General features: G+C 48.8%; 1 protein-coding gene across 2 annotated transcripts in view; it reads left to right on the top strand.

Annotated features, from left to right (window-relative positions):
* LOC122719727 (protein O-mannosyl-transferase TMTC2) overlaps positions 1 to 27,062 on the top strand; it is a 130,033-nt gene that overhangs the window by 67,104 nt on the left and 35,867 nt on the right. For both annotated transcript variants that reach the window (XM_043945800.1, XM_043945802.1), the window contains exons 5-6: positions 2,088 to 2,202; positions 23,091 to 23,176. In XM_043945800.1, the coding sequence (XP_043801735.1) occupies positions 2,088 to 2,202; positions 23,091 to 23,176 (201 nt within the window). The remainder of the gene's footprint in view (positions 1 to 2,087; positions 2,203 to 23,090; positions 23,177 to 27,062) is intronic.

A 27,062-nucleotide genomic window follows, 5' to 3' on the forward strand; every position in this document is an offset into this window, starting at 1 on the left:
GAGGCGAGGCGGGAGCACGGAACACGCGCCGCGCCGCTCGATAGAATCGCGCGACGATGAAATATGCTTCGAGCCGATTTATCGCCTTTATTTATCGCCGTTGATTTCGAAACTGCAAGCCTGCTCGCAAGCTTGTGGATTATCGGCCGAGTTACCTGTTATAGGAATCCTCTATTTTTCGTTTCGAAGGAGAGGGAAGGGAAGTGGGGAAAAAATGAGAGCAAACGAGAAGGCGAAGGAGAGAAACGGAGGAGGCTTTTTTTTTCCTCCCCCTCCCCTTTTCTTTGGAAGGAAAAGGGAGAAGAAAATTTGTCGGTTTGGAAATTCGAGTCGTGAGATCTTGCACGAACGAAATTTTTCTTCTTACATTTTTATCTCTTCCTCGGTTCGGAGTGGAAAATTTAAGAGGGGAAAGATTTAACGAGAGGATAAATATTCTCGACAATCCGAAGCGAGCACGCGAAACATACGAGCGGAAGAATGAGCGGGATAGGGAGAAGGACAAGTGTGTGAAATTTGCGGGGCGGTGATGCGTAATAAAGGATAATCATTTCTCGATTTCGTGCCCCCTTTCGCCCCTTCTTCCCGTATTTCGCATTCTCCCCTGGCCGCAAAGAGGCGCGCGCGCGCGCGCGTTTCTTTTGTCCGCCCCGTGACGTCCCATCTATCATCCGCTTCATTTACATCGCGCAGTCACTGCACGCTGCTCTCTAATTCGAGCTCGCGCGCGCCCCATTTCGCCACGCCACGATTGAAAAGAGCCGGCTAACTAGATCGAATCACCTCGATCGTGGGAAAAATGTGGAACGCCTTTCCCTATTTTTTTCTTTCCTCTTTTCTTTTCTTTTTCTCTCTCTCTCTGCTCTCCTTCCAAATCCTCTGAGAGAAATCTTGGAAACGCGGCTGTCGGTTGTCGTCGAACGCGACAAACGACGCTCGATATTTCTCTGGAGGAAGAAGAAGAAAAAAAAAAAAAGAAAGCTGCTCGCCAATTAAAATCGCTCCCCGACTTAAATTTGCGCGGACAAAAAACTCGTGATCGAGTTATATCCGCGTTAAAAAAGTGCACAAGGCCAAGTGTTTAACGCGCTAATGAAAAACAATTTGAAGCGTTAAATTGCAATTTTTTTTTTAAACAATCCCCGTCGTCGAAAAAAGGAGGAGAGGAAGGATCCGACGTTACTACGACGATTCGTTGTTTCCTCCCCCTTCTTCTCTAGGAAATCTCTCTTTCCTCGCATTTCGATGGAAACGTATTTATAATTATAATCGCCGTACAATTTCGTATTTCCCCCCCCCCAACCAAAAGATTCCCACTCTGCGTCCAAGAGCGAAGGAAATTTCGAGCAATCGCTTCTCGATCATCACGGTTCGAACGGTTGGAAACGATTTTCCGGAATCGGAGGGAAACGGAGCACGAAGGTCGAGGCAATTTTACGAGCGCGGGATTCATTTATTACTCTTTGCTCGAGTGGCCATCGGTGCGTGGATCGTGGAGGAGAGGGGGAGGGGTCGGGAGGAAAAATGTTTTATCGCCGATATTGTTGGCCCAAGATAAAAAGCGGAAGAAAGAGGGGTGGGTGGAAGGGGGCAGCAGCTCGCTCCTCCACGATATTCCCTCTATCCGGCTCCCCCTCCCTCCGCCCCTCTTTTCGAGGCATCGCGTGCGCGCCCTGCTTTATTGCTCGTAAATAGAAAGAAACGGAGGGAAAAAGGACAAAGGGGTTGGTGGGGGATGAGGTGAGGTCTCGACGAGCCGTGGCTGCATCCCCGCGCCTTATTGCTTCTCGAGGGGAGCGGTCGTGCGTTTAAAAATCTATCGCGAGAAGAGATGTATCGCTCCTCCGCGCGCACGATTCCGTTGTACATTGTTCGTTGGCCGACATGACTAAGTTGTACGTCATGCGTACGAGGGGAATACGATGGGATGCGTAACAGGAAAGCAATAAAGAGATAAATATCTCGCTCCAGTTTTCTAAGATCCTCGTTTCTCTCTCTCTCTCTCTACGAGGAGGGGAACCACGTTTTTCTTCTCTCCTTTTTCCTTTCCTCCCGATTCTAACGAATGTCCATCGCGATTGTTGCAGCTTATGGTAATTTGGGCAGCGTGCTGAGCGCCCAGGGACGCGTGGCGGAGGCGGAGGAGGCGTTCGTCCAGGCGCTTCGCTATCGACCGAACATGGCGGACGTACACTACAATCTGTAAGTACAGCCACGTGCATTCCGAATAATCCACTTTGCTATTTCTCCCTCCCTCTCTCTCTCTCTTTCTCATCGATAATAGCCTTTCTCATCGCTCCACGACGCGATAAACAAGCCGGATCACCGGACGGGTAATTTATCTAAAAATCCTCCCCTCCCTCCACTTTGATCTTCGCTTCGAAACAACGAGCGATTTATCCGGTTTCCCCCTGTTTAATAATAAACACATATTACGAAAGCGTATTTTCCAAAGCTTGGAGAAGTTGGACAAGGAGAGTTTCATTATGGGAAAACTCACGGCGGAAATCCAAAACTCTCCAAGCTTCGTATATATATATATATATATATATATTTCGTCATCCAAGATTTATGAGACGCCATGCAATGGCGGAAACTTCTCCCCCCTCCTTTTCTTTCTCCCCTTGTCCTTCCAGCAGCTACGTGTCGCGAATCCCCGCCCCGGCGATCTTGAAAATCCCAACGTCCGAAATTCTGAAATCCCTCACACGCGCGAATCCTTCGAGTTTCGAATTTCGCCTCCCCGGCAACCGTAGCGCAAACTTCCGTTTCCTCCGCGTTGCTACGTGGAAGCAAAGTGGAAGTGGGCTAGTCCACTGACCCCTTCCCCCCTTCCTCTCTTCCTGAATCCGAAGGAGAGGGAAGGCTGTCGTAATTTGCGTAATCCGCCACCGCTTCGCAAATCTTGCGCGAGCGGAGCGTGTTTTCCGCCGAGTCAAGCGGCCGCCTTTTCGAAATGGCGGGGAAAGGCAAGAGATCGAATCGTTCGTTCGAATCCATCGAGCGGGCGCTATTGGAAAAGCGTGGGTGTGAATTTCGCCTATCGATCCTCCCGTTTATTTATTCACTATTACGCCGAGTAACTTGGCCGAGAGCAGGAGATCGAACGTCGCGAGACACTTTGAGGAGGACATTTTGACGAACGAAATCAAATCGTTCGAATCCATCGAGCGGGCGCTATTGGAAAAGCGTGGGTGTGAATTTCGCGTATCGATCCTTTAATATTACGCGTAACTTGGCCGAGAGGAGGAGATCGAACGTCGCGAGACACTTTCCTTTATCGGCCAACGCGAGAGAGAGAGAGAGAGAGAGAGATCCTTCTCTTGCTTCACCACCGAGTTTCGATCGGTGGTCTCGTCGTCGTGTTTCACTCGAGGAAGAGGAGGAAGCTCGTCAAGTCGTGGCGAGTCGATAAGTGGCCGGTGGCCGTCCCTCTGCGATAAGGCCGCCGCTCTCCACGTAACATACGTTCGGTGCAACGTGGTTATCCATTATCTCTGACCGTAAGAGTGCGGTGCGTTCTCGAGGGAGCTCGCTCAGAGCTCGATACGAGCTACGTTCTTTTTTGGGGCAAGGAAAATCGAGGAATGGTTCGAGTTTATGGAGGGTGTGTTTGGATTCGATAGCTTCTTTCGAAGGAGATTTTTTTTTTTTTTTACGGGCTAAATTCTCGCAAACATTGTTATTGCGTTAACTTCGAAGCGTAGTTTCAGAGCAGTCGCGTGATTTCTCGAACTTCTTTCATCGATCATCAACTGCTTTAAGCGTTATTCGAACCATTATTTCGCGGGATGCACACGCGACAAAGGAAAAGATGCATCGACGCGCATCGTCCATTCGAACGATCGATCGGATGGACGAGAGGACGTCAAAGCTGCGATGTTGATCGCCGCGACAGGATTTCACCGGGATTTCACGCTTACCTGTGTCTTCCGCGATTTGTTCTCCCGCCGCAAACAGCGTCCGTCGATTTCCAGCGATGGAACGATGGATGTTGATTTATTAAAACCCCCCTCCCCACTCGATCGTAGCTCATCCATCAAGGGAGAATCGGAAATTGATCGAGCATCCTTGCCTGATTGACGACCAAAGAAAAAAAAAAAAAAAAAGAAAAGAAAAAAAGAAACTCGCTTCGACAACAATGTCCAACGAGATAATTTTTAAATATTTTTAAAGTTGCTCGGCCGTCGAGAATCGAAACGTAATTGGTCGGTCGCGCTCGATGAATGGGGAAGGGGAGAAAGGTATCGAAAGAAGAGAGGGAGAGGCAGAGGGAGGAAAAAGGAGGGAAAAAATATAGGCGTAGCAGTCCGTGACACGTTAATTAAGCGTCGAACGAGAATTATTGGCCGCTTCACAGGCGGGTCGGCTTGGCGGATACGCCAATGGCGGTAATTACTCGACGGTAAATAGAATCAGTTGATTCGGCGGCGAAATTGACACCGAGTTCAAAGGAGGGTCGTGCGTCGCTTAATTGTCGTCGCGACGCCGGAGGTGCGACGCCGTGGTTACACGGTTGACGTTAAAGCAAGCATCTGTGCCGTGCATCGACGCGCGAAACTCCCTCGACGCGCTATCAGAGAGAGAGAGAGAGAGAGAGGGAGGGAGGGAGGGAGGGAGAGAGGCAGGTGTGCATCGTATCGCACGCGTATACCAAGTGACATCCACGCGGTATCCAAGCTGCGCAAGGGGGTGTTGGAAGACGGGTGGGGTGGTTGAGTGCAATTGAGGGTTTTCATAACGACACCGGTGGCGCGAAATTGCGCGACCGAGCTGTCGGCGAAAACGCTAACGAAATCAAACCGCCGCGATCCGAGAGAATTAATTTGCCCATTGTCTCGATGAAATTGAGAGAGAGAGAGAGAGAGAGAGAGCGGCGTCAAGGTGAAGCTGATTTGTCGAACGAAACAATTCGCTTTGAGCCTCTCGTCCCGCGAAGCCTCGTTCAACGCGTGCAAATATTTACACGCGTCGATATCTTCTTCGAGGTTGGAGCGAGGAGTGTCGTTTGTCTCGATTTCGAAAAAAAAAAAGGAAAAGAAAGAAAAAGAGGAGAAGGAAACGAAAGAGACGAAATCCATCTTATCCGTTCGATTTTTCGAGTGCAATAAACGCGGCCGGTAGGGAAGCATCGATCGTAAAAACCGTGCTCGATCGGTGTGCACGAGCTGTTGAGCATCGGGGAGGGATGCGTGGGAACAGATGTGGAGAAATATCGAGGCAAGTTTTTCTTCTTTTCGGGGAAGGAGGCAGAAGGAAGAATTAATGGTGGTTTCCGGGGAAAGTCAATATCGAGGATGTCGTTTATTGGGTCGTGGAGGGATTGGGGATTGGAAAATGGAAGAGGAACGTGGTTAACGATAAGGATAATGACGACGGAAATAACATACGTGAACAGATGCGACGAAGGAGAAACGATTGCGTACAATCTTTCTTCTCTTCGAATTTCGCAGAGAACGTGCCAACGTTTTTCCACGACGAAACGTAAACGACTCGATAAATTTCGTCTCTAAGGAAAGAGGAAAAATAGAAAAGGAATTAAACGCCTCGAATGTATACTTCAAACGATATATTCATCCGATTACGCGCGATTGATTTTGCCAAATGCAGTCGAAATAAACGAGATCTCTCTTCTAAAGCGATGGAGGTGGATGGTTGTTATCCAGCCAGTTTTTGGAAGGGTGGAATCCACTATCCGCACACCATCTATTTTCCTCCCGGTTTTGGTTAATTTGCATAGGGGCCAATCGCGCCGCCCCGATATATCCACGCTTGTAAAATGAAACGCAAGCAGTGTCGGACGTTTGATCGATCAGCCCCATTCAAAAATTGACGTCCCGATGTTCCTATTACGAATGACACATCGGTGTACGCCGGTTTTTATATATATATATACACACATATATACAGGTAGAACGAGGAGAACAATCGAGCAGCAACCAAGCCAAGATTCCAACACCGGTTTAAAATTCAAACAGCGCCTTCATCCCGGAATATAAAGCACGTTCCCAGAGATTCCAGCGGAATATAACGTTTCTTGAATATGAAAACGACTCCTCGACTCCTGACGTTTCTCGCAGGATTTCCCCTCCCCTCCCCTCTCTCTCTCTCTCTCTCTCTTTTTTCCTCCGTAACAAACACGATGAAAGGAGGGGCGGTGCGACGGGATCCTCGATATTTAATCGCGAAACGATTCATCGATTCCCGCGGAATCGCCATCTCTCGGGCGGAAGGGATGACGCTCTCTCGTCGAGTCCCCTAGAATCGGCAAGGCGAGGGCTGCGAATTGAATGGGAAATTGATGGGCTTCTGCCTGTCGGCCGTGTATACGCCGCGTATATCCGCGTATAGAACCCCCAACTAGATCGTGTCCTCTCCCTCTTCGTAGTCCTCTCTGCATACGGAACGCCGCCAAGGTGTACGTATGCGCCGCGTGCGTACAGACGCGCCGGAGTAAACCGTGGTCGCCCACCACGTTTGCCGACCACGTTGGTGTTTACCCATGCTGACCGCTTGAATATGTATCGTCCCGCCGGCGCTTTGATTGTGCGCCTTCGCAATTTGCATACGGAAGCGTCCACCCTCAAGACGCAACAGCCGCCTGCGTCCACTGCTTCCGCCTTCCGTCCGTTTTGCTCCTGCGGTTTGGATAGGCGGACTGACGTCCAGATGTGTGTGTACACCTGTTGGTATACATATGACGGAGGAGGAAGAGGTAGCTTTAACCGACTAAAATCTGACTCGTTCTGAAAATCTGAAACGCGACGGTAGCAGGAGGAGCTTGGAAATCCACACTTACTCTTCCGTCTCCGAGGAACGAAGGTGTCGTCGCCCCTTCGCGGGGAAGGGGGAGACTAGTTCCTTCCCATCAACTTTATCCGCGGGCGAACGCGGAGGATCCGGAAACGCTCCAACTTAAAGCAGCACCGGTGTCGGTGGTTGGTACGTAAAGGTGTTATCTCAGGTTTACGTCGACTGTTATCAGATACCACGTCGCCGGGAAACCTAGTTACACTCGAGCGCGATTCCACGAACAATCCTCCCCCCCCCTCCCACGTGATCCCCTTACTTTGAATCTTCTTCGAAATCTCACGTCGTCCCCGTTTCGTGTATATATATATATATATCGTGCGTTGTCGAATTCAGTTCTGTTTTTTTCTAAAAAGAATCCACTCTTCCCTCCTCGCGAATAATAATAACAATTGCAATTTTGGCTTGGTTTCGAAAGCTCGATACTTATCCGTGGATCGAGGCGGCTCGTTGCGCGTTGAAAAATCGTGGATTAATAAATCGCGTCAAAGTCGGGCAGAACGGTGGCAATTATCGTGCACGAGTTGCACTTTGCCGCCCACTTTACAGGACAATGCTCAATTAGTTCAATGCGCGTTGGACCGTGGAATTAAGTGGCGAGAAAGAGAGAGAGAGAGAGAGGGAAAAAATTCACTTATATTCGGTTATAAATTTCTTTTCTCTCCCTTTTTCCTCCCTCTCCTCCCATCGAGCTAGCCCCGTAACAGCTCGAAAACGAGTTGCGTGCACGGCGGAGATACGTAACGGATACGTAACGTCTGCTCTATTCAATCCGATCGTTTCTTTAATGCCATGATAAACGTGCACGGTTGAATGTACGGCTCGAATGAAACTTTGTTCTCCACTTGTTGCGCCCAACATCACTCTGCGTTACTCCACAACCATATTGCACAACCCAAGTTCTTCGAAACTTGGTTCGTGGCATGCACTTGGTTCCGAGAGCAACGTTTCATATCTTTCGGATCTTTCGAAATTTCGAATATTTCCCGTCTCGGATATCGAGATCGGATCGAACCACTTCCGAAAAATCTCGATACAATTTCTCGATTGTGTTATATACGTAATTATGTATACTCGAAATTGAATAAGTTGGCCGAATTAATTTCGAGACACGCGCGAAACAATTGGTTCCATTTATCGGTAATCACGGTTTTCAACTCTATTTCCCTAATAGGCCGACGCGCGTGCACACGCGCGTTGCATTTCCGTTAATTTTTAATACGTTCAATGGTTATACCCGAAACGTGACTCGAACTGTAACAGTCCGCAACTGCGTTTGACGGGTACGGTTATCTTTCAATTTGTATGAATGGCCCCGATTAAAGCGAGCCAACCACGGTTTACCTCAATGGGAATAATTGGTGCCGATCGAGTGAAATATTTGCGTATCGATAGGCGGGTAACGGGTATCGCTTTCAAAGAGATTTTACCCGATAATTCGCCATAATGCAGTTCCGTGATTCGCTTACGCGTCAACGTCACCAACGGTCGGAGGAGGAGGACGACGAAGAGAAGATATTAATTCGGAGGGGGGGATTAAACACACCTTCTTCGGAAGAAAAATTTCCATCTCCATCGATTCGTCCACCGTGATCGAATATCTTAAGGACATACAATTCCGAAGACGTTACGAAATCGTTAATAACGATTTCTCCCCCCTCGTGGCGCGTATTCGGCTCGAGTTATCGTTTATCGAGAATTAGCTTGCGCTAATTTGGAAGTCGGGGAGAAGACGGATTGGAACGGGAGCACGATGGACAATCGCGGAAGACGGAAACTTTCCCTCCCCTCTCTTGGCATAGTTTGACGCGTTTCCCTCGGGCGGAGGGAAGGAGGAGGAGGAGGAGGAGGAGGAGGAGGAGGAGGAGTAGAATGGGACACGACAGGAGGTTTGGGGGGAGGGGAGAGGCGGAAATACTCGACAGAGCCAAGTTTGGACGTTGGTGTTCGTTCGTGCAGCTGGATGCAGCTCGACGAGCGAAACTGGAGCGAGGTTAAATAGCTGCGAGGTCTCTCTCTCTCTCTCTCTCTGTCTCTCTGTCCCTCTCTCATTCATCTTCTTCGAAAATTATGAAAATCGGAGAAAGGAGAAAGTAAGATGGCGCGTAGGTGCGAGAAATCGGATCTCGATCTCGATCTCGATCTCGCGGGGGGGGAAGGGGAAAAAAAAGGAGAGGGAGGGATTGGTAAAGGCGAAGGATCTAATTTAGGGGTGGTGGAAAGTTGTTCGCGGAATTTGATCCCCAATACGAAAAAGGCAAACTTTAATGAGATCCAGGAGATCGTTTATGGATCAATTTAAACTTGGCTTTATCAAATTTCTTCGAATTAACGCCGTGGGAAATGAAGTTTGGATCGGAAGTTGTGAAATCATCATCGTTCAAAGGTCAACATTAGCGGTATTTTCGGTATCGTGTTCCGGAGGGGGTCACAACAAAAACGCGGAGGGAAAAAAAACCAAAGCTCGAGCAAACTTCTCCAAAGGTTACTTTATAAAACTTGAAATACTCGCAGCTACTCCGGCGTTTCGAGTTTCCTTCCTTCCTCCCTTCCTTCCAGGATTTCCAAGAATTTTCCAACCAAGTATTTCTATGGGGAGTTCGAATGGGAAGGCGAAAGGTCAAACGCAAACACGTTTAATATCGTCTCTCGCGCGAAACGAAAAATAACCGATGCTGTTCTCCTTTCTCGAGGAAGAAACTTGGAAAGAGATGGGGGAAAAAGCGATTCCTCCACCTCGCATTGAAGCGAGCATCGCTTCTCCCGAAGGGAAGTCATCGTCCTTGTCGCAAGCGCGATAGTTCGATACGTTAATCCGTTAAGTCGGAAAATTTATCGAGTTGAAACTCGGTTTAATCCGGGACCGATGTAGACGCGACCAGACCGAGTTGTGTAGCTCTCCTTGTAACCGGTACTGTAACGTACACCGAGGGAAGACGGATACGGAAGGCTGAAAGGGAGAGACAGAGAGAGAGAGAGAGAGAGAGAGAGACGGAGAGACGGAGAGAAGGAGAGTGGAGAGGTTTGGAGACCTTAAAAGCCGAGCCTGTCTCCCGAATTATCTTGCCGCGCTCTCGAGGTAAACCAACTTGATGAATTAATTAGTTTCGAGGAAACGACGAAAAGAGAGGTGTGCCTGACCACTACTCGGCTATGAAAGGTTCCTCTCTTAGACGACCGCGTGCACAAGAGAAGGGTGAAGGGTGCGAATTGGCTAAACGAGACAAATTGCGCGACGAATGGAGCAACCGCGCCGCCGTGTTCGGACAATGGTGCTTTAACTACGGAATTCATGAATCGTCGATGACTTGGCTCCAATCGTATATATATACGTGTACCAATCGGAATAACAAAGGAAAGAGAGAGAGAGAGGGGGAAGGAGGACGGAGGAAGACGTTGAAAACGAAAAGAAAATCCGGATAGAATCCGGGGTTTTAGAAATATGGGGAAGGAAAGAAAAAAAGGCGTCCCCCTCTTCTCGAAGGGAAAGTTGAAAATACAAACGTGGAAGAAACTGAGCGGATAAACGTTTATCGAAAGTCAAAGATATATGTGTACAATGTTGGAAGATGAAACGATAGCGAATAATACGCGTATATCCTGTTTCGCGTCTCGCGCGAGTCATCGATATCATCCGACTCGGTTGAGTATAGACACGTGTATAAATATAAATCTGGGAAATGAAAGGGAAGGAAGGAAGGGAGGGAGGGAGGAGGAGGCACACGTGGAGGGGGGAGTCGAAGATAAAGGAAGTTCGGAGTGTGTGCTCGACCCGGATACCGCCAAAGTTTTCGAGAGCTATCCCCGACGCCACCCCAAGGGATCGAGCCACGCATACGATCCTCCCTCTCCCTTCCACGAATTCTCCTCCCCTCGAAAAATCCCCTCCCCCTCAAAATTCCGCGGAGAGGGAAATTTTTCTCGAATCTTTCTCCTTTTTCGTTCCATTCCTACCTATTATCCGACAGCGCAGAAATTCCATTGCACAGTTTCGTTTCATCGTTGACCGACATCGACGGAGAATCCCTCCGGTTCCGCGGTTTACAATCACGAAACGAATTCGACGAGATCTCGTCTCGTCGCTGAAAAATAAACCCTCCCTTCCCTGGACTGTCCAAGGACGGTTTCTCCCCGATCGAAAAGCCACCAACGAAATGTGGTAGTCGAGGGAAGAATTGATTACTGAAAATTGATTACCCGATCCTTAATCGCCCTTTCTCGATACTCGTCGACCATCGATACAATACCATCGTCAGATATATCAGCAACGATTTATCCAATGATTTATCTCCATCCATTCTTCTTCCTGCTCCACGAGTCTCCGACCGCGTAACGCATCCGAATCGAGTAACGCTCTCTCGTATTCAGAACGTTCTCTCCCCTTCAAAGAAAGGGAATACGCCGTTATTTCGATTTTCTTTCTCTCGAAGACAATCTCGAAGGATTTTTTTACCCTAAAAGAAAAAAGAAAAAGAAAACGTGCAATTCTAATTCTACTCTTTCCCCCTAGAATCATCCCCCTAGAATACAGGACGCGCACTGTTTCAACGTTGTTTCACCGTTGTTGCGAGAGAGAGAGAGAGAGAGAGAGAGAGAGAGAGAGGTGGCGGTGGGAACTAGTGATAGTAAATAACTTCCGGATCGATACCGTTTGTTTCGCGCGCTCGCCCTTCATAAATTTTCAACAGGGGAAACCGTTGGCTCGGGCGGAATATAACGAGGTCGGCACGAAACCACCCCCTCCACCGGTGGATCTTTGAAATTCGAACAGTATTCCGTTCCAATACCGAAGGAATCGCGGTCAATTTCGCGAGCGCGGGTCCCGAAATCGAAGGAGAAAGGAGAGGGGGGGAGGAGGGAGAAATGGCGATCCTACGGCTCGTGGACACACAGCCTGTCGTTTGTACGAGCCGTTTGCGCATCAGCCGCTTGTCAGACGGCAATGTCTGATAATACAAAGCCCCATACCGAGTTCGGCCTTCCGCCCTCGGTACACCGGCAGCGCAATCAGTACGAACAATCAGTTTGCGGAATAGCCGCCGCTGGACACACAATCGGCGTCTTCCGGTGATTCACCGGCTTAAAATACGATTATAATTCCCTTTTGTCCCCTAAATCGTCCTGCCGCGCTTCTATCCCCCCCCCACCCCTTTCCCCGATCAAACATCGCACTCGATATATTCCATCCCCGATATATTCCGCCCTCCCGTCATCATCAAAAGCGAAAGAGAGGAGGCACTTGGAAACCGGCTGCCTCGAGATTCCACTCGGTCACAGGCGAACGCTCCGGTCATTGGTCGGATCGAGGGCTCTCTTCCTTCCCGCATATTTTCCCTTTCGACTACTTTCTTTCTTCCTTCCTTTTCCTCTTTTCCCTCTTATTCCTTCCCCGCGCGAATATTTCGTATTCAAGACGAGTATTAAAACGATATATATATATATACACGCGATCGAGGGAGGAATTTTCCAACTTTGAAATAATAACACTCCCTGGAATTCGTGATTTCCATTCCATCCAAGGCAAGTAGGAGAAATTAGACAGGCGGTCTGTTTCACGATGATAGAAATAGAGAGAATCGTGTCGCATCGCTTTCCGCGATCCTGTGTCCCTGATTCGATTCGCACGTCTCTCTACCCATCCCCCCTCTCTCTTATCGCTATCCCTCCCCTCATCGACCGCTGTACGCGCACACATGTACGCCTCTTCATCCTTCCGCCGATCCCCAAGCTTCCCCTTCTCGATATCTGCCCGATGATCCTCCCCCCTCTCTATCGTATCGTATCCGCTGTGCATCCGTGGATTTCTCCACGAATCGAAAATGGCGATTCGTACGACGATTACTTACTCAAATATCGGCGAGATAATGCAACGGATCGACGGCAGCCTCTTTCTATTCGAGGATTCAATGCGCGACGCGATGCGTACGCTTTGCGTCAAAGGCTCGTTCCGGGCGGAAGATCGCGGGGGGCCGTTATCGTTCGATACACGGTTTCCGCGTGGGTCGAAACACAAATAGGTAATTAGTATTCCAAAATGATGGGGGGAGGGAGGGTTGAATGGTATCGGGGTTGATATGGGGGCAGTGTGATGGCAGATGCCCCGGTCGAACGAAAGCGAAAAGCCAGATCGTCAGGGAAGAAAGGGATGGAACGTTGGAATGGAAATTGGGATCGAAAATTTTGGGATCGAGGATTTGACAGACGCTTTGGGCGCCTGCCTCGTTCCCGTGTCATCATTTACGAGAATCTGTCAATGTTCGACGAAAAAATGACCGTATCGTTAAGAGGAGAGCGATCGACCACATCTGAGCGTAAAAATTGACGCGTTAAGCTCGACGAGCTTGACAATTAAAGTTAGAGAGGATCGACATCCCTCTCGTCGTACCACCTTCGTAACTGTGTTTAACTCAAATTGCTTCGAACTCGATAAACACGAATAAGCCGACGATTTTTTTCCACTTCTCGCTCGTTCGCCCCCAGAACCGTATTAACAAAGCAGCGACAAGTTATTTATTTCCCCGCGGCGGGCCGAAAATGATGGACACGGGTGTAATCGCGTTTCGTCGAATCGAATGGATATTTGTTTTAATATGGACGCGAAGCGGCGCGGCGGACAGGAAGCTCGCGTAAATCCCGCCGAATATCGTTCCACCGTTGTCCGTATAATGGTAACAGTGGACGCAGAAATTGAATTAATAGGCGTCGAACGCGCGTTACAACCGAGCTCTCTCTCTCGTCACCGGAATCGATACCTCCGAGATTGTACCGATCGTAAATCTTCTCGATCGCGGGCGTTCGTCTTTGATTGCTCGGTCGCGTCTCGCACCGTCCAAATTTACCATCGCCTCGAATTTTACGTCTCCGTTAACCTTTCGGAGGGCAGAGGGGCTGTTCTCGTTGCCATAAACTGCGATTCACGCCGCGTACACCAAGAGGTGATCGATAAAAAATACGTGAGCGAGGGGGATGTACGTAGATCCACGGTAAATAATCGGTTCATCCCCCTGGCTAATAAGATAAATCGAACGCCTATCTCTCGATCGTATAATGCGGGCCTGGATTTAAGCGGTGGCCCGCTAATTGCGCGCGTTGTTCCGGAACCATTTAAATCGGTTCACCGCGAGGGATGTAATCGTCGCCTCATTCCATTCGGAATGAACCGAAAAAGCTCCCGATTCTTTCCATCCTCGAGAAAATCGGATCGTATCCTTTCCGTATCCTTCACCGGATGAGAAGAAATGGATGGAGCGTGTAGCGCTCGTAGATCGGGGCTTGACCCGTTAAAGGGAGACCAGTCTATTATCGTAATCTCATCGGTCGATAACAACGGGCATTGGCCTCTTGGTGGAGCGGCCCTCCCCCCCTCCAATCCATTTGCCTTTGATTCTCGAGCGCATCGATCGAGCCTCTCGTATCCTCGGATTCCAAGGCCGGTCTACTGGACCTCTCTCGTTACCAACCGCCGATTTCCATCGAATCCAACCGATACTTCTCGAGCTTCGATTCCTCGAAAAATCGATAAGACGGGAGAAGTTTCGAAATCGAGTTTCAATCGTGGAACGCGGCGAGAAGTCGCCGATAATCGGCAGAATCGAATAAAATCCAGGAGAGGAGGACCCTTTGTTTTCTCGGCCGGACAATTTTTCGTCGCGTCGTTCAAATTTCACGCGACACCGACAGCCGCGATTTCCAACCCGCCCGTGAATCTCCTCGCATCTCTCGACTCGTTCGTGGGGCGGAAAGCGACGTCGATCGAACGAGAAAAAAGAGAGAGAAAAAGAAAGAGAGAAAACTCGAAAAGCGTTAAAAAGAGGAGCTCGTCGCCGAGGAGGCGGTCGAAAAGTTGCGCCTCGTTAGAACAAGTTGCTCGATCGGAAGAAGACGGTGGAGGATGGGGAAAGGAAAAGATGGAGGAAAGCGTTAATTTGCGGCAGTGGTCCTCGAGACCCAGAAGCTATTACGGCGAAGCTTCTTAAGGGAAAGTTGCGGAATCTTAGAGGTTGCTCGAGCCCTGCCTTAATAAGAGCCTTAACATCCTGTCTATAAATTTTAACCGATGTAAAATTAGCGCGAAAACCCATCGTCCCTCCCTCCCACCTTTTTCTTTCCCCTCGAATCGGCTGGAATAATAGGTTTCAACCGGTTCTCCTTCTCTCTCTCTCGACTCCTTGTTCGTCATCTCACCCCTTTCTCCACCACCACCCAAGTCGTTATTAACTGGTATTCCGCCGGGAGTCGGAAGGTAATTCGAGTCCGAACACGCGAATGAAATTGGGTCATACTTGGCGGACCGGTAGCCGCGTTGTACCGTTGCCACGAGAGAGTGTCACGAGAACGCGGTGTAAACGATGCGAGGAACGTGAGCGGAATCAACGCGAAACGCCGCGAAACGGAGGGAAAGATAATTAATAACGATCTCCTCTTCCCTTCTCCGGCGATGATGGTTGAAACGACGATTGCTCGTAGCCGCGATGTCCGATCCGATCGATTCGACCCCAATTCCCTTCCCTTCTAGATAACGTTCAGAGAGAGAGAGAGAGAGAGAGAGAGAGAGGGAGGGAGAGAGAGAGAGGCGAGAGTTGCGCGCGATTCCATCATCGTATCATCGGGTATCCCTTATCGAGAGGGAGACGCGTTGAGGGATCTCGAGCATCGAGCGTAACGAAACGGGCCACGATGCGGGGTGGAGCGAAGATAGAGCGGCCATGCGGGAAGCATAATTTTCGAACCGACAGACCGGCCAATTCGGTTTCGGCCGGCCGAGCGAAATTGAATCCGATCGTCTCGAATTCATCGAACCACGTCGATCGACTCGTCGTCTCGTCCCTCCCCGCCGAGAAGGGGGAGCTGGGAGGGAGGGGCGCCACCGCAGGCGGAAGAGGGAGGAAGGGCGCGGGAAACGGAGGGAAAAGATTTTCGCGCGAGCGAAATCAAGGATGGCGGAGGGAGGGAAAGAAGAGAACGGGGAAAGAAAGGATGGCGGTAGTAGGGGAGGGAGGGAGGGAGGGAGGGGGGTCCGTGAAACGCGCACGATTTACTTTGCAAAACGACGGAGGAACTCGGAGTAAACTCGGAGGCGCCCCCGATACGACGCTCCCGTCTGAAAACTTGGCCAATAAGCGGCGAAAACAAGAAAGAGGCGAGACCCCCATGGGGAGGGGGAGTAAAAGTAAGAGCAGGTAACGGGGTTCAAAACAGTCGAATATATTATTCCGGATCGACGCCGTTGGTTCTTCTTCCACTTCGAGGGTTAATACTTTGGGTGAATACTGTGGATGAATACTTGGTCGTGAACGAAGATTCGAGGGTGTCTCGCGTGTTTCAAAAAAATACTGGCGAGAAATTTTCTCTCTCTCTCTCTCTCTCTTTCTCTCCTGCTCGCGAATCGTCTCCCTTTGAATTTTTGCCTCGCCCTTCCTGGAACTCGTGGAAGATCGCGTTGCGTGAGCGACGTTTAAGCAATTTTCAAGCGGCAATTGAATAAAGCGAGCGCGGGACGGAGGCGAAATTGCGAGGCAATTGTTGCACGGAAACGAGGCGGGGGCGCAAAAACAGTGGTGCGCGATGACCGAGCGCGCGCCCGTCTGAATAATATATAAAGTTCGCGTGACTCGCCTCTTTATAACGCGACGGGACGTATCGCGCCGGTTCAACCGCATTTTCGCGTCGCGGTTTACGATATCCCCCAGAAAGATATCCCCCCTCAAAAAAAAGAGGCGGGAGCGATTATTAATTCCGAACGATTCGCAGTTTCTTGCTTCGAAGAAATTTAGTCGAACGGACGGCGAAAACGACGATTTTATTATCTTATTCGTTTCTTTTATCTCTTTTAGGAAAGTATCCGTTGGATTCGTAATTCGATCGAATTAAATTGTCGAAACGTGATCTCGTAAGCGTCGAAGTGGGATACGAGGACTGAGGAAAGGACGACCTCGAGAAGATCGATTTATGTCGTTAAGAATGAACAAAGACGTCAGGTTTGGGGATATTTCCTGCCACGAGGAGGAGAACACACGCGCGCGCGAAAGCGTGGAAAAAAGACAGGACTTTAACGATTCTCCCTCTCTCTCTCTCTCTCTCTCGACTCGTTCATAAATCACGAACGTCGCTCGCGTCGATTCTCTACGAGTCGAATTTTTTTCCGTACGCGTTCACCCCGAAGAGAAAGTTTACACGGTCAAATTTAATCGTTCGCGAGGGAAATACCGAGCGTTTCTCTCTTTCGTTTTTCATCTTTCGAGAGGAATTTCGAAATCGAGCGTTGCGAAAAATTGCTTTCATCGATTGAATTTTCATTCGCTTCTTTCCTTCTCCTTCTCTTCCCCGAAAAATCGAAACGATGTAAAATAGCGATGGAAAGGCGAGAAAACCTGTGGACGTAGCGTCATGCATATATGTATGTAGGCCGATCCATAGGCTAATAAAAAAAACGGCGTGTGCTCGAGTTATTGGCCGTTTTGAATAGCGGCCAATTTGGCGGTAAGGCGGTAAAAAGGAGAGCAAGAGGGGGGGATGAAGGAGAAAGGATGCATCGGATAAGAAAGGACGGTCCTCGAAGAATACAAAGGTCGATACGCGATCGAACGGTTTTTCCTAGGCTAGAATTCGAGGCTCTGCGGGGTAGGGAAGCAGCTGCTCCCTCCCTGGTGGCGAGTCGGTTGGCAAGGTTCCCGCGTTCGAGTGGGCATTCGCGGGGGAGCTCGAGCCAACCCGCCACGGGTCGAGAGCAGGTCCAACCGACCGTGGATGGTGGAACCGATCCTAAAATTCCGAGGCGTCGCGGCTGGTTGGAAAAGCGTTTCCCCCTCCCCGGAGGGAGGATGGAAAACTCGAGGCGGGATCGATCATCGTCCGTCCGTCGCGGAACAAATTAATCAGGCCATTCGTTACACCTGTCATTTACACGTTTCGTCGGCGGACGCGCCGTTACGAAAGACTCTCGAAACCGATCCGAGAAACGGGTTTTATACGATACAGGGCGACCGCCGATCCAACGGAATTCAAAATCGCTGAGAGAGGGGAAAGAAAAAAAAAAATCGATCGACGTTCTTTCACACCATCCTTCGCCCCTCCTTCGCTTTTACTCGCCTATATGGTTTATATATATATGTATTTTCACTTTGGGAGCTCGGTACATCGATCGAAAATTGAACGAATCGGTGGGGGGGGTGGCCTCGATCCCCCTTCGATTCGCAACGCTCCGCGCGGAAGAAGAATCGTTGGCGGAATCCCGTAGTGGAAAAAAGGGAGGCGCTCGATGAAGCGTGACCCGCTCGTTGGGAGTGCAACGTGTGCAACGCGGCGAGAACGCGGCTATAAACGATAAACGTCATATCGTTGGTTGCACGTTGCGCGAACCGAATCTTCCTGTGCGCTTCCATTGGCCATTATTCGAGGCATACGCGCGTTCGCGCTTTTCCCTTTTATACGAATACGCGTATGTGTGTGTGTATGTGTATACGTGTCTACCTCTCTCTCTCTTTCTTTCTCTCTTTCGGCAGCGCGACACGAAAGAACGGTGGAACGCGCTCGTATACAACGGGCTCGCGAGGATATTATCGCGGAGCGCTCAGGAAACAGCGTTGTACGAGCGCTAATGCGTCGCTTCGATCCGCAACAGAGCGGTGCCCCGCGCTTCTCCGTCGAGGCTCGCTGCCTCGATTCCACCAGCTCCAGCTGCAGCCACAGCAGCTGTCGGTCGACTCGGCTGCCGTGTATCGATCGGTTCCACGACCAACGTGAATCGCGTTTCCACCGCAGCCACAATTCCAATCCTTTCCTGTCCTTCCCTCCTCCCCTGTCCTTCTTTCTCCGTTACTCTCTCTTTCTCTTTCTCTCTCTGTTATTTCTCTTTCTCTTTTCTTTCTTTTTCTTCTTTTCCGCTCGCCCCTTCCCCTTCTCTCTCCCTCACCCCAGCCACCTCTTCCTCTTTCTCTGACGTTCTCGTTTCTCTCCAGATTTCACATTTCCTCTTTCGACCCCCCTCCCTCTCGAAACTTTTTTGCGCCGCAAAAAATAAAAAAACTGAACGAGAAAATCTAGGATTAGAAGTACAGCGCGATATCCCACCTGGCTCTGGGCTAGATTTCGAATCGAGTCCCCGAACCGAGACGACCGGATCCGAACGGACCGATGGTGGACCACGACCACCACCGATGCTGGCCTTCCCCCCGATGTCCAATTGATTCAGGACCGTAGACCGTAACGGGAACCGGTGTCGCTGTATCACCGGTGTGCACGCCGCCCGTACGATTCCCAATACGAGACATCTCGACAATTTCCATTGGAACGCATCTGGGGCCTCTCCCTCCTCTCACTCTCTCTCTCTCTCTCTCTCCACGAACCAGGGAGGATCGTTAAAAGCCGTAGGAGGATCGGCCGTAAATCGTGGGTCGTTACATTTCGGAAGCGGCGTTACGACGATGGAAAGATCCAATTATCGAGCGCGGCAGTTCCCCCCTCGGTGGGCCGTCAATCTCGCGAGGTAATACGAGGTCCGTAACGAGAGAAAGGAGCCCTGGAAACGACCTGCGCGAAGTCGATACGACCGCCGATACGACCGCAACCGCGCCGACGTGGTGGTACGACGATATGCGCGCCCGTCGGTGAGAGGAAACGCCGCCAGCGCCGCCCAGTGACAACGGCCGATCGTCACGGCGTCGTCTTCCATCGATGGCCGGCCACCGATCGGCCAAATTGATTCTCCCGCTCGACCTACGATTCTTACCGTCCTCCTCTCTCGTCGTCGTTAACATTACGCCCCCCTGTTACGGTTATTGGACGGACGACGAAAGAAGGAACCGTATGGTTGGAACCGTTCCGAGGAGGAGGCTCGTGGAAACGTGTTTCCCCCTCCCCTTCTTTTTATTAGCCGTATCACCGAGCGAAAGTGCAAGTACTCGTTCCGTTCCGTTCCGTTTCTTTCGCCAGATTTCGACGATCACGTACATCGTCACGTAAGGATTATCTTTAAAATCGACGAACGTCCCTCGATCGAATTGTATTTTCAATAATGGAGGCTAAGATCTGGAAACGGTGGAGGACGATGAGCGTGTGAATCGAAGCACATCAGAAATTTCAATAGCTTATTACAGCAACGAGAACATCCAGTTGCGGGTGCGATTATCGAGAAACCCCGCGCAATATCCGCCAGCGATAATTATAGATATATCGGATTATCGGGGAGGGAACAATGCGGGGACGAGGACGTGCGAGTTATCGGCTGTCATTCCCGCTTTCGGATACCCCCCGGTGCTATCGATGCGTCAGACTCGTTAACGGGAGGGAGGGGGGGAGGGGAGGTAAACCTGACGCGCCGCGTGTCTTTATCGAGACTTTTATTCGTCCCTATCCCCCGCGTAATCCGAGTCATTAAAGTCGCGTAACGACCGAAAGGCCGAAATCCATCCGACCCGTCCCGTCCCGTCCCGTTTATCGTCGACGTAACGTTTTCCCCATCGACGATCAACGAACCGTGTTATTTCGTCTCTATGCGCATCTCTGCCACGCGTGCTCGACTTTTCCCCCCACTCCCGAAAACTAATCGCATTAGCGGCTGTCAACTTCTCGAAAGAATCGCCTTCCATCGACGATATATCGAGGAACTCGACACGAGTTAACGCTCGATCGGGAAACAACAGCCATCGATTTAATGGTTCGTCCACTTTGCTCGGGGACACGGTCGCCTCGAGAACAGGAGGGGAACAGAAAATGGAATAATCCGATATAACGTAGCGTCTCTTCCTTTCCTTGCCACGATCAGTTGGCAACAATTTTCCACGATGCCGTCGAACGAACGAATCGTTTTCCGAGGTCAAGAATCGTATTTCGAGGAGGGGACACATTTCCAGCGTGGTTTTTATCCATCCTCATCACTCGTCTGCTCCGTTTCCCTTCTCATCCCCGATGCGTTCCCAATCCCATCTCATCCCTCCGCCACCCCGCAGTGGTGGATCCAGCGGTGAACGACGCGAACACGCGCGCATCGCCGATAATATTTTGGACGATGCGAGGGGCGAGCCGGGACGCGAGAAATATTCGAAGCTCGCTTTGTCATCGAGACCGGCGATCGCCAACAAAGCCGAGCGTGTTGGGGAAATGTCGCCGCATACCTGGGCCCGGTATGGTCGCCTGTTACACGGACGACACTGCAAATAATAGAGCGCGGGGGCCGAACAATGGCCGAACAATGTATTTATTTTAACAATCGAACGATCGGCCGCGGTCGTTTATCCGTGACCCTTCGCGCCACAGGCCGTTCACCCTCTCTCGTCGTCGCGCGAACCACTCGAAATAAGCGGTCGATTCGAAAACCTCGTCATACGCGTTCACACGGGTTGATCGGTCGAGGCAGATTTGTACGAGAGGAGTAAACCTGTGCGAAAGGGGGAGGAGAGAAAGATCCTCTTCGACTCGAAAATACAAATGCAACGAATATAAACTGACCGACGAAGGGAGAGATAGGGTGATAAGAGAGATCGTTAAATCCTCGGTCGAAGAAATTGGCACGGAGCGGAGCGTCCCTTGAAAAGCGTTCGTTCGTTCCGGGGAAGCGATTTTAAATAGCGTGTACCGGTTAACCGAGACTTGGTTGGAATAATAAATCGCGGGAAATATCGCGGACAATTGCAAATTGGTACAAACGAGAGGGATTGTTATGAGGAGGGAATGAATAAAAGCTCGGTGTGGGAGGGTGGTAATAGATGGTGGAAAAGAGAAGGAGTCCATTATATATTGCGCGAATATTCATCTTGAAAGTTAACGAACGCGGAGTAGCGTCTCGTTAACGAACGGGAAAACTCCTCTGGTCCAGGCCGGATCGTTTCGCTCGGAAAGAAAATATCCGCCTCTTTTTCTCGTCCACCGGCCACCGCCATCTTCCCTCTCTCTCTTTTTTTCTCTATCTTTATCTCTTTCTCTTCCCTTCCTTCCTTCCTTCCTTCCTTCTTTCTTTCTTTCTTTCTTTCTTTATTTCCTTCCTTCCTTCTTTCCTTTCTTTTTTTCCACTCGTTCGAACGTTCACAAAGCGTGTCATTAGTATAACTTTTTCACGACGGAGTTAGAACAAGTTGAAACGATGGGGACCGGATTTTTATATTCGGTTAAAATAATGAAGTTCCGGCGCGCGAGCGCCAACCGCGTGAAAAGTTCGTGATCGCGATCCTCCGTGTTTCCCTCTCCCTGCTCTTTTGCCCCGATCGACGATGAAACGGCGATGAAACGACGATGAAACTGTCGCGCGATTGTTACCACCACCCTCCTCCCTCCGCTGGAATTTTAATATCCCCGAGTTTTCGTTCCCTTCCCGAGATATCGTTCGATTGATCGACGGAATTGACGAGCGAAACGCGATTTATCATAAACGAGGCAACCACGCGGCGAAGGATTAACGATTACCAAAAACGAGGAATTATCGATTCGTTACGCTTTTCGCTTCCAGTTCTTTCCTCTTCTTCTTTTCCTCTCTTCAAAGTCGAATCGATGCGAGGGGAGATGATAGATCGATGGATTCTCCTCTTTCCTTTCGACGTATATCGAGACACAACTACGAATCCCTGTCTACCCTGTCCTTTCGTCTTATTCGCTCTTCTCCGCTTCTCATTGGATCAATTTCGATGGCTTGAGAAAAAAAAAAAAAAAGAAATATCAGCGACGAAAACGGGACGATTTGCAGTGTTAAATCACCAATGCTCTCCCCTATTCTACCACTCTCTCAACACCATTCTCACCGACAAGTGATATTTTCATCGTTCGTCGAGTGACAACGTTCGAGATTAAAGATTAATCGCTCGACGCGGTCGAAAATGAATTTTTTTTTCCCTCTCTCTCTCCTAAAATATGTATGCCACGATGGCACGTATAGGCCCCTCCTCTCCCTCTTCTTCCTCCCCGGGAGCGTTATATAAAGTTCGTTTATTGGCACTCTCCCCCTCCCATCACCGTTCCTCCCAGCTCGTTTTCCGTACGCTCGTTACGCCGTTCGACCTCCGCAACGATAAGTCATCGGTTGACAAGTAATATTTTTATCGTTTCTGAGAGTGGCATTGTTCGAAAAATGATTAATCGTCCCCTCATCCGAGATTGTTATCGATGAGAGAGAGAGAGAGAGAGAGAGAGAGAGAGAGAGAGAAAGTTGTTTGATCGCGGCTTCACCGGCCCCCTCTTGACCATCGTCGTATCTCGTCGCATGAAACACGCGTTAAAATAAATAATTAAATTCTCATCAGGTATATCGATCTGCCCCCGTTGCTAATTGTTCGTTTCCGGCTGCTATGTTACAGGGGAATATTGCAGCAGGGCAGAAGGAATTACGAGGAGGCGATTCTCAGTTATCAGCGGGCGATCCATTTCCGGCCCTCGTTGGCTCGTAAGTATTTCCTTTATTTTCCCGTCGAACACATTTACGACGAGAGGCTCGATCGAGGGTTTCTCTGGTTTCTACGCTCGAGATTTCTCTCTCTTCTTTCTTTTTTTCTTTTTTTTTTTTTTTTTCCCCTCTCCTTTTTTGACCCTAGTGTGTTTCCAATAAGGATAACGAGAAAAAAGAGAAACGCTGATGTTAACGATAGGTTCGTTTGAATTAGCTAGAAACGTAATTCGAGCGTATCATTAATGAATTCGCGGGTCTCGCGAGTTATCGCGGTTCAATTAGGGCATCGGAGCGGCAATTCTTCGGCGAATGAAGAAGAACGACCCTTCTCTTCTCTTCCATCCCGTTCCATTCCCGAGAAGAATCTCGTCGAACCTTTGCGCGCAATTCGCGTAAGAACCGCATACGCGACTTTAACGAGAGTTCTCGTCGAATTGCTTCCAGTATTATTCCGCAGACGGTTCGAATTTCTGGTTATCCGATCTCTTCCGTTGCTTCGAAGCGATCGGGTATCGGAGAATCTCGTTCGAAAGATCGACGACATCGAAAGGCGTCGTGTCTCCGTTCCGTTATACTCGTGACGAGACGATGATCGAGAAATTTGCCGAATATTCGTCCTATATTATTGCAAATTCACATTCGTTAACAATTCATTTATTTTTGCGAAGAGAATCGATCGATGAACGAGGAGGCTTAATCGAATACGCTTTAAATCGTATTTGTTCCCCCTTCGCGCGCCCGTAATTTGCCTCGAGAATGCCGACGAAAATTTCACGTGGAGAAGAGATACTTTGAAAGGTTGGTGACTCGAGGAGAAAGCCAGCACTGATGGTGTTTGCCCGTTATACATACGTATATATATATATATTTACCTCGACTATATCGGTTAAAATCCAAAGTCGTCTTTCGTCCACGTATCCCGGCCTACGTAAATATTATTCCCATTTATTTCACGGCGCGGTTTCGCGATTTCTGTTGTCCGACTTTTCTCGGAAATACGGTATTAAACCACAACGAAATACCTTCTCAAAATATCAACAACTTCTCTCTTTCTTTCTCTCTCCAAATCTATCATCTTGCCAGGTATAAACCATATAGGTTTATATCTCGATAGCATTACGCTTCATTCTGGCGATTCTTCCACACCAAGATTTTTCCTCTTATCGTTGTCTCATCGATCCTCGTTAATACCTCTCCCTCTCGTATCGATCGTCCACGTTTCTTTTTTCCTTTCCATTGGAAACGAAAATATCCGCGCGATCGACGGCAAGTGGCAATTTTTTTCCCACGAAAATCGCGCAAAATCGTGACCAGAACACGCGGTAGGCATAACCACAACTGAAGAAGGATCGAGTGGTTCGTTTTCTTAACGAGCCTGCTGGCTTTTACCCGGGAGAGGAAGGCAGGAGTGGGGCGAGTCGTTTGTCACGTGGACCAAATACGACGATTTAGTTGGACCGTCCTGGGAACGGTTATTCGTTACCGAGCGAACGTTATCGCGATATCGATCTTATCTATACGACTGTTTTTGCGTTTGTTCAACGGTTATTCTTCGTGGCAGAATATTTTTTGCTTAGATCGGGTTTCGAGAGACGACTCTCGGTCGTGAAGTCAGGCAAGAAAAGAAGGCAGTTAATAAGAACGTTGTGAATAAATTCTTTATTTTATTGGGAAATATTATAAACTTGTAGTTTATAAATGGAGGTAAGATATTCCAATTCTCAATGTTAGTTCAAACATTTTTCGTAACAAAAATATTATGTAATTTCGTAAAATTTAGAAACCTTGTAAAAAAATGGATTTCAGAAATGAAATTAGCACAAGTGAAGATGAATTTAACTTTGAACTGTTGAGAAATAAGATTGTTTGGCAAATGTTTTATAAATATATTATCACGCACACAAAAAAAACACAGAAATTAATATTAGAAAATCGTGTTTTCAAAGATGTAGATATGTATAAATCATTAAAATATGATATTTTTATAAGTTAAGTTGAGTATAAAAATCATTCTGTACGTAAAATCGTCTCAAGTTGTTACTTCTCCAACCGAAAAAGTCGTCGACTGCAAACGTTTAATGTTGAATACATAATACATAGACAGAGATGTCGAATTAATTTTCGCCTAGTTATCAATTTTAAAGATGAAACGAATAATCGATATTTCTTCGAAAAATATAAAAGATCCGGAGAAAATAATGCAAAGTTTCCAAAATGTTTAATCTTCGACGAGTTCCTTCCTTCCTCGTTATTCTTCCAACTTGAAAAGTTTCGGAAGGAATCGTTAATCCATTTTGTCCTAACTGATGGCCGACGATACGTCGTTCCACTTCGACGATCGGGCGAAAGTAGGGTAAGACGGTTACGCTGCAAGTAGATCAACACAGATATCGTTAAACAAGCGTTAGTTTCTGGAATAACGACGAAGGGGAGAAGCGGAGGTAGGATCTTGGAATCGTTTAACCAACCGGGATCGGGATTCATTGACGAGATGATTTCGGGTGAAAGCTTGGAAATAGCTGAAACGAACGTGTTTCTAAAATAATATCTCGTTTTATATTATTCCCGCCATTTAATCCTTGTTTCGTCGATTCGTCGACCGTCATCGTGATATTATTTCCGAACGAATGGTTTCGAAAACGTTCGTTCGTCTCGTCGAAAAACGAGGAACGAAAAACCCAACGAAATGTGCGCGCTGGCGGCACACAGATTCAAGCAGGCGGAAAGAGCGGCCGCGAGTTATTTTAAGTGAAGAGGAGGGGGGAGGAGAAGAAACAAGTTTGTCAATGCTGTTTACACGGTGAATATTCGCGGAACAATTATAACGCGATTTCGGGCGCGGAAAATATGTCGGGCTTCGTGGAAAGCGTGGCCACGAGAGGGGAACGAGAAACATTTTCGTGTCCGGCCGCTCGAAACGCCATTTGCATCCATAAACGGATTAGCCGGCGAGCGTATAAAGCCTGCAAGAATACTCTCGTCCACTCTCGTCAGATTTGATCTTCGTCCGCCTACTAATTAGCCGCCTCTGGATCCCGCCCGGTTCCCGGGTTATCTGGCGCCGTTTTATCATCGTGATTCACAGCGTATCTCGCTTATCTCGCGTCGAACCGCCGCCAAAACACCGACCTCGTTGTAACTTTCGAGAGCGCATCGTACTGGATATTGCGATCGTCATCCCCCTTGGATTATTGGACTAATGTGCGGGAAAAGTGTAGGCAAAAGAGAGAGAAGGAAAAACTACTACTGTGCCCCTTGAAAAAGGATTCGCGACGTAAGGTCGAGTCGATGGCTCGTGCAATTAAAGTGCGAAATTTTTCGCGTGTTTCCTTTAAATCAAACGCGATAATGCGTTTACGAAACGGGAGAATAAATGAACGAGCGATAAAATGTACATAACGGTTATTGTTATTTGCATAATTGTCAATCGGTTGTTCACGGTTGCAAACGTCAATATTTTGAATCGCGATACGGGGCGAAATCAAATCCCTCTTTTACCATACGGATATAATATTTATCCGAAAAAATAGACGAAACGTCTCGCCAAATTCTTTCGGATTTATGACACTTTCCAAGCCAACTCGTCGCCCTGCGAAATCGAATTCGCGGCCAAAGGGTGTCGAAAATTTCGTATCTCGGAATAATAATCAGAGGGGGTGGAGGAGGGGTATTAGCCCATTGTTGGCCCGTAAAGGTTCGTTAAACCTCTCCTTTTTGCGGTATCTCTCCCCCCAGCCCCCTAGAAATAAATCCTCCCGCAAAGATCCCTTGCCAGAAGGGAAAAAATGGAACGTTGGCTGGTCGGACGATGAAGGATGAGGCGGGATAAACGAATGGGAATCGGTCGGCCCCTTCTCGCGTGTATGTATATCAAAAAATGTGG

Source organism: Apis laboriosa, unplaced genomic scaffold (assembly GCF_014066325.1).
Source record: "Apis laboriosa isolate Shangri-la unplaced genomic scaffold, ASM1406632v1 scaffold9_cov152, whole genome shotgun sequence".
NCBI lineage: Eukaryota > Metazoa > Arthropoda > Insecta > Hymenoptera > Apidae > Apis > Apis laboriosa.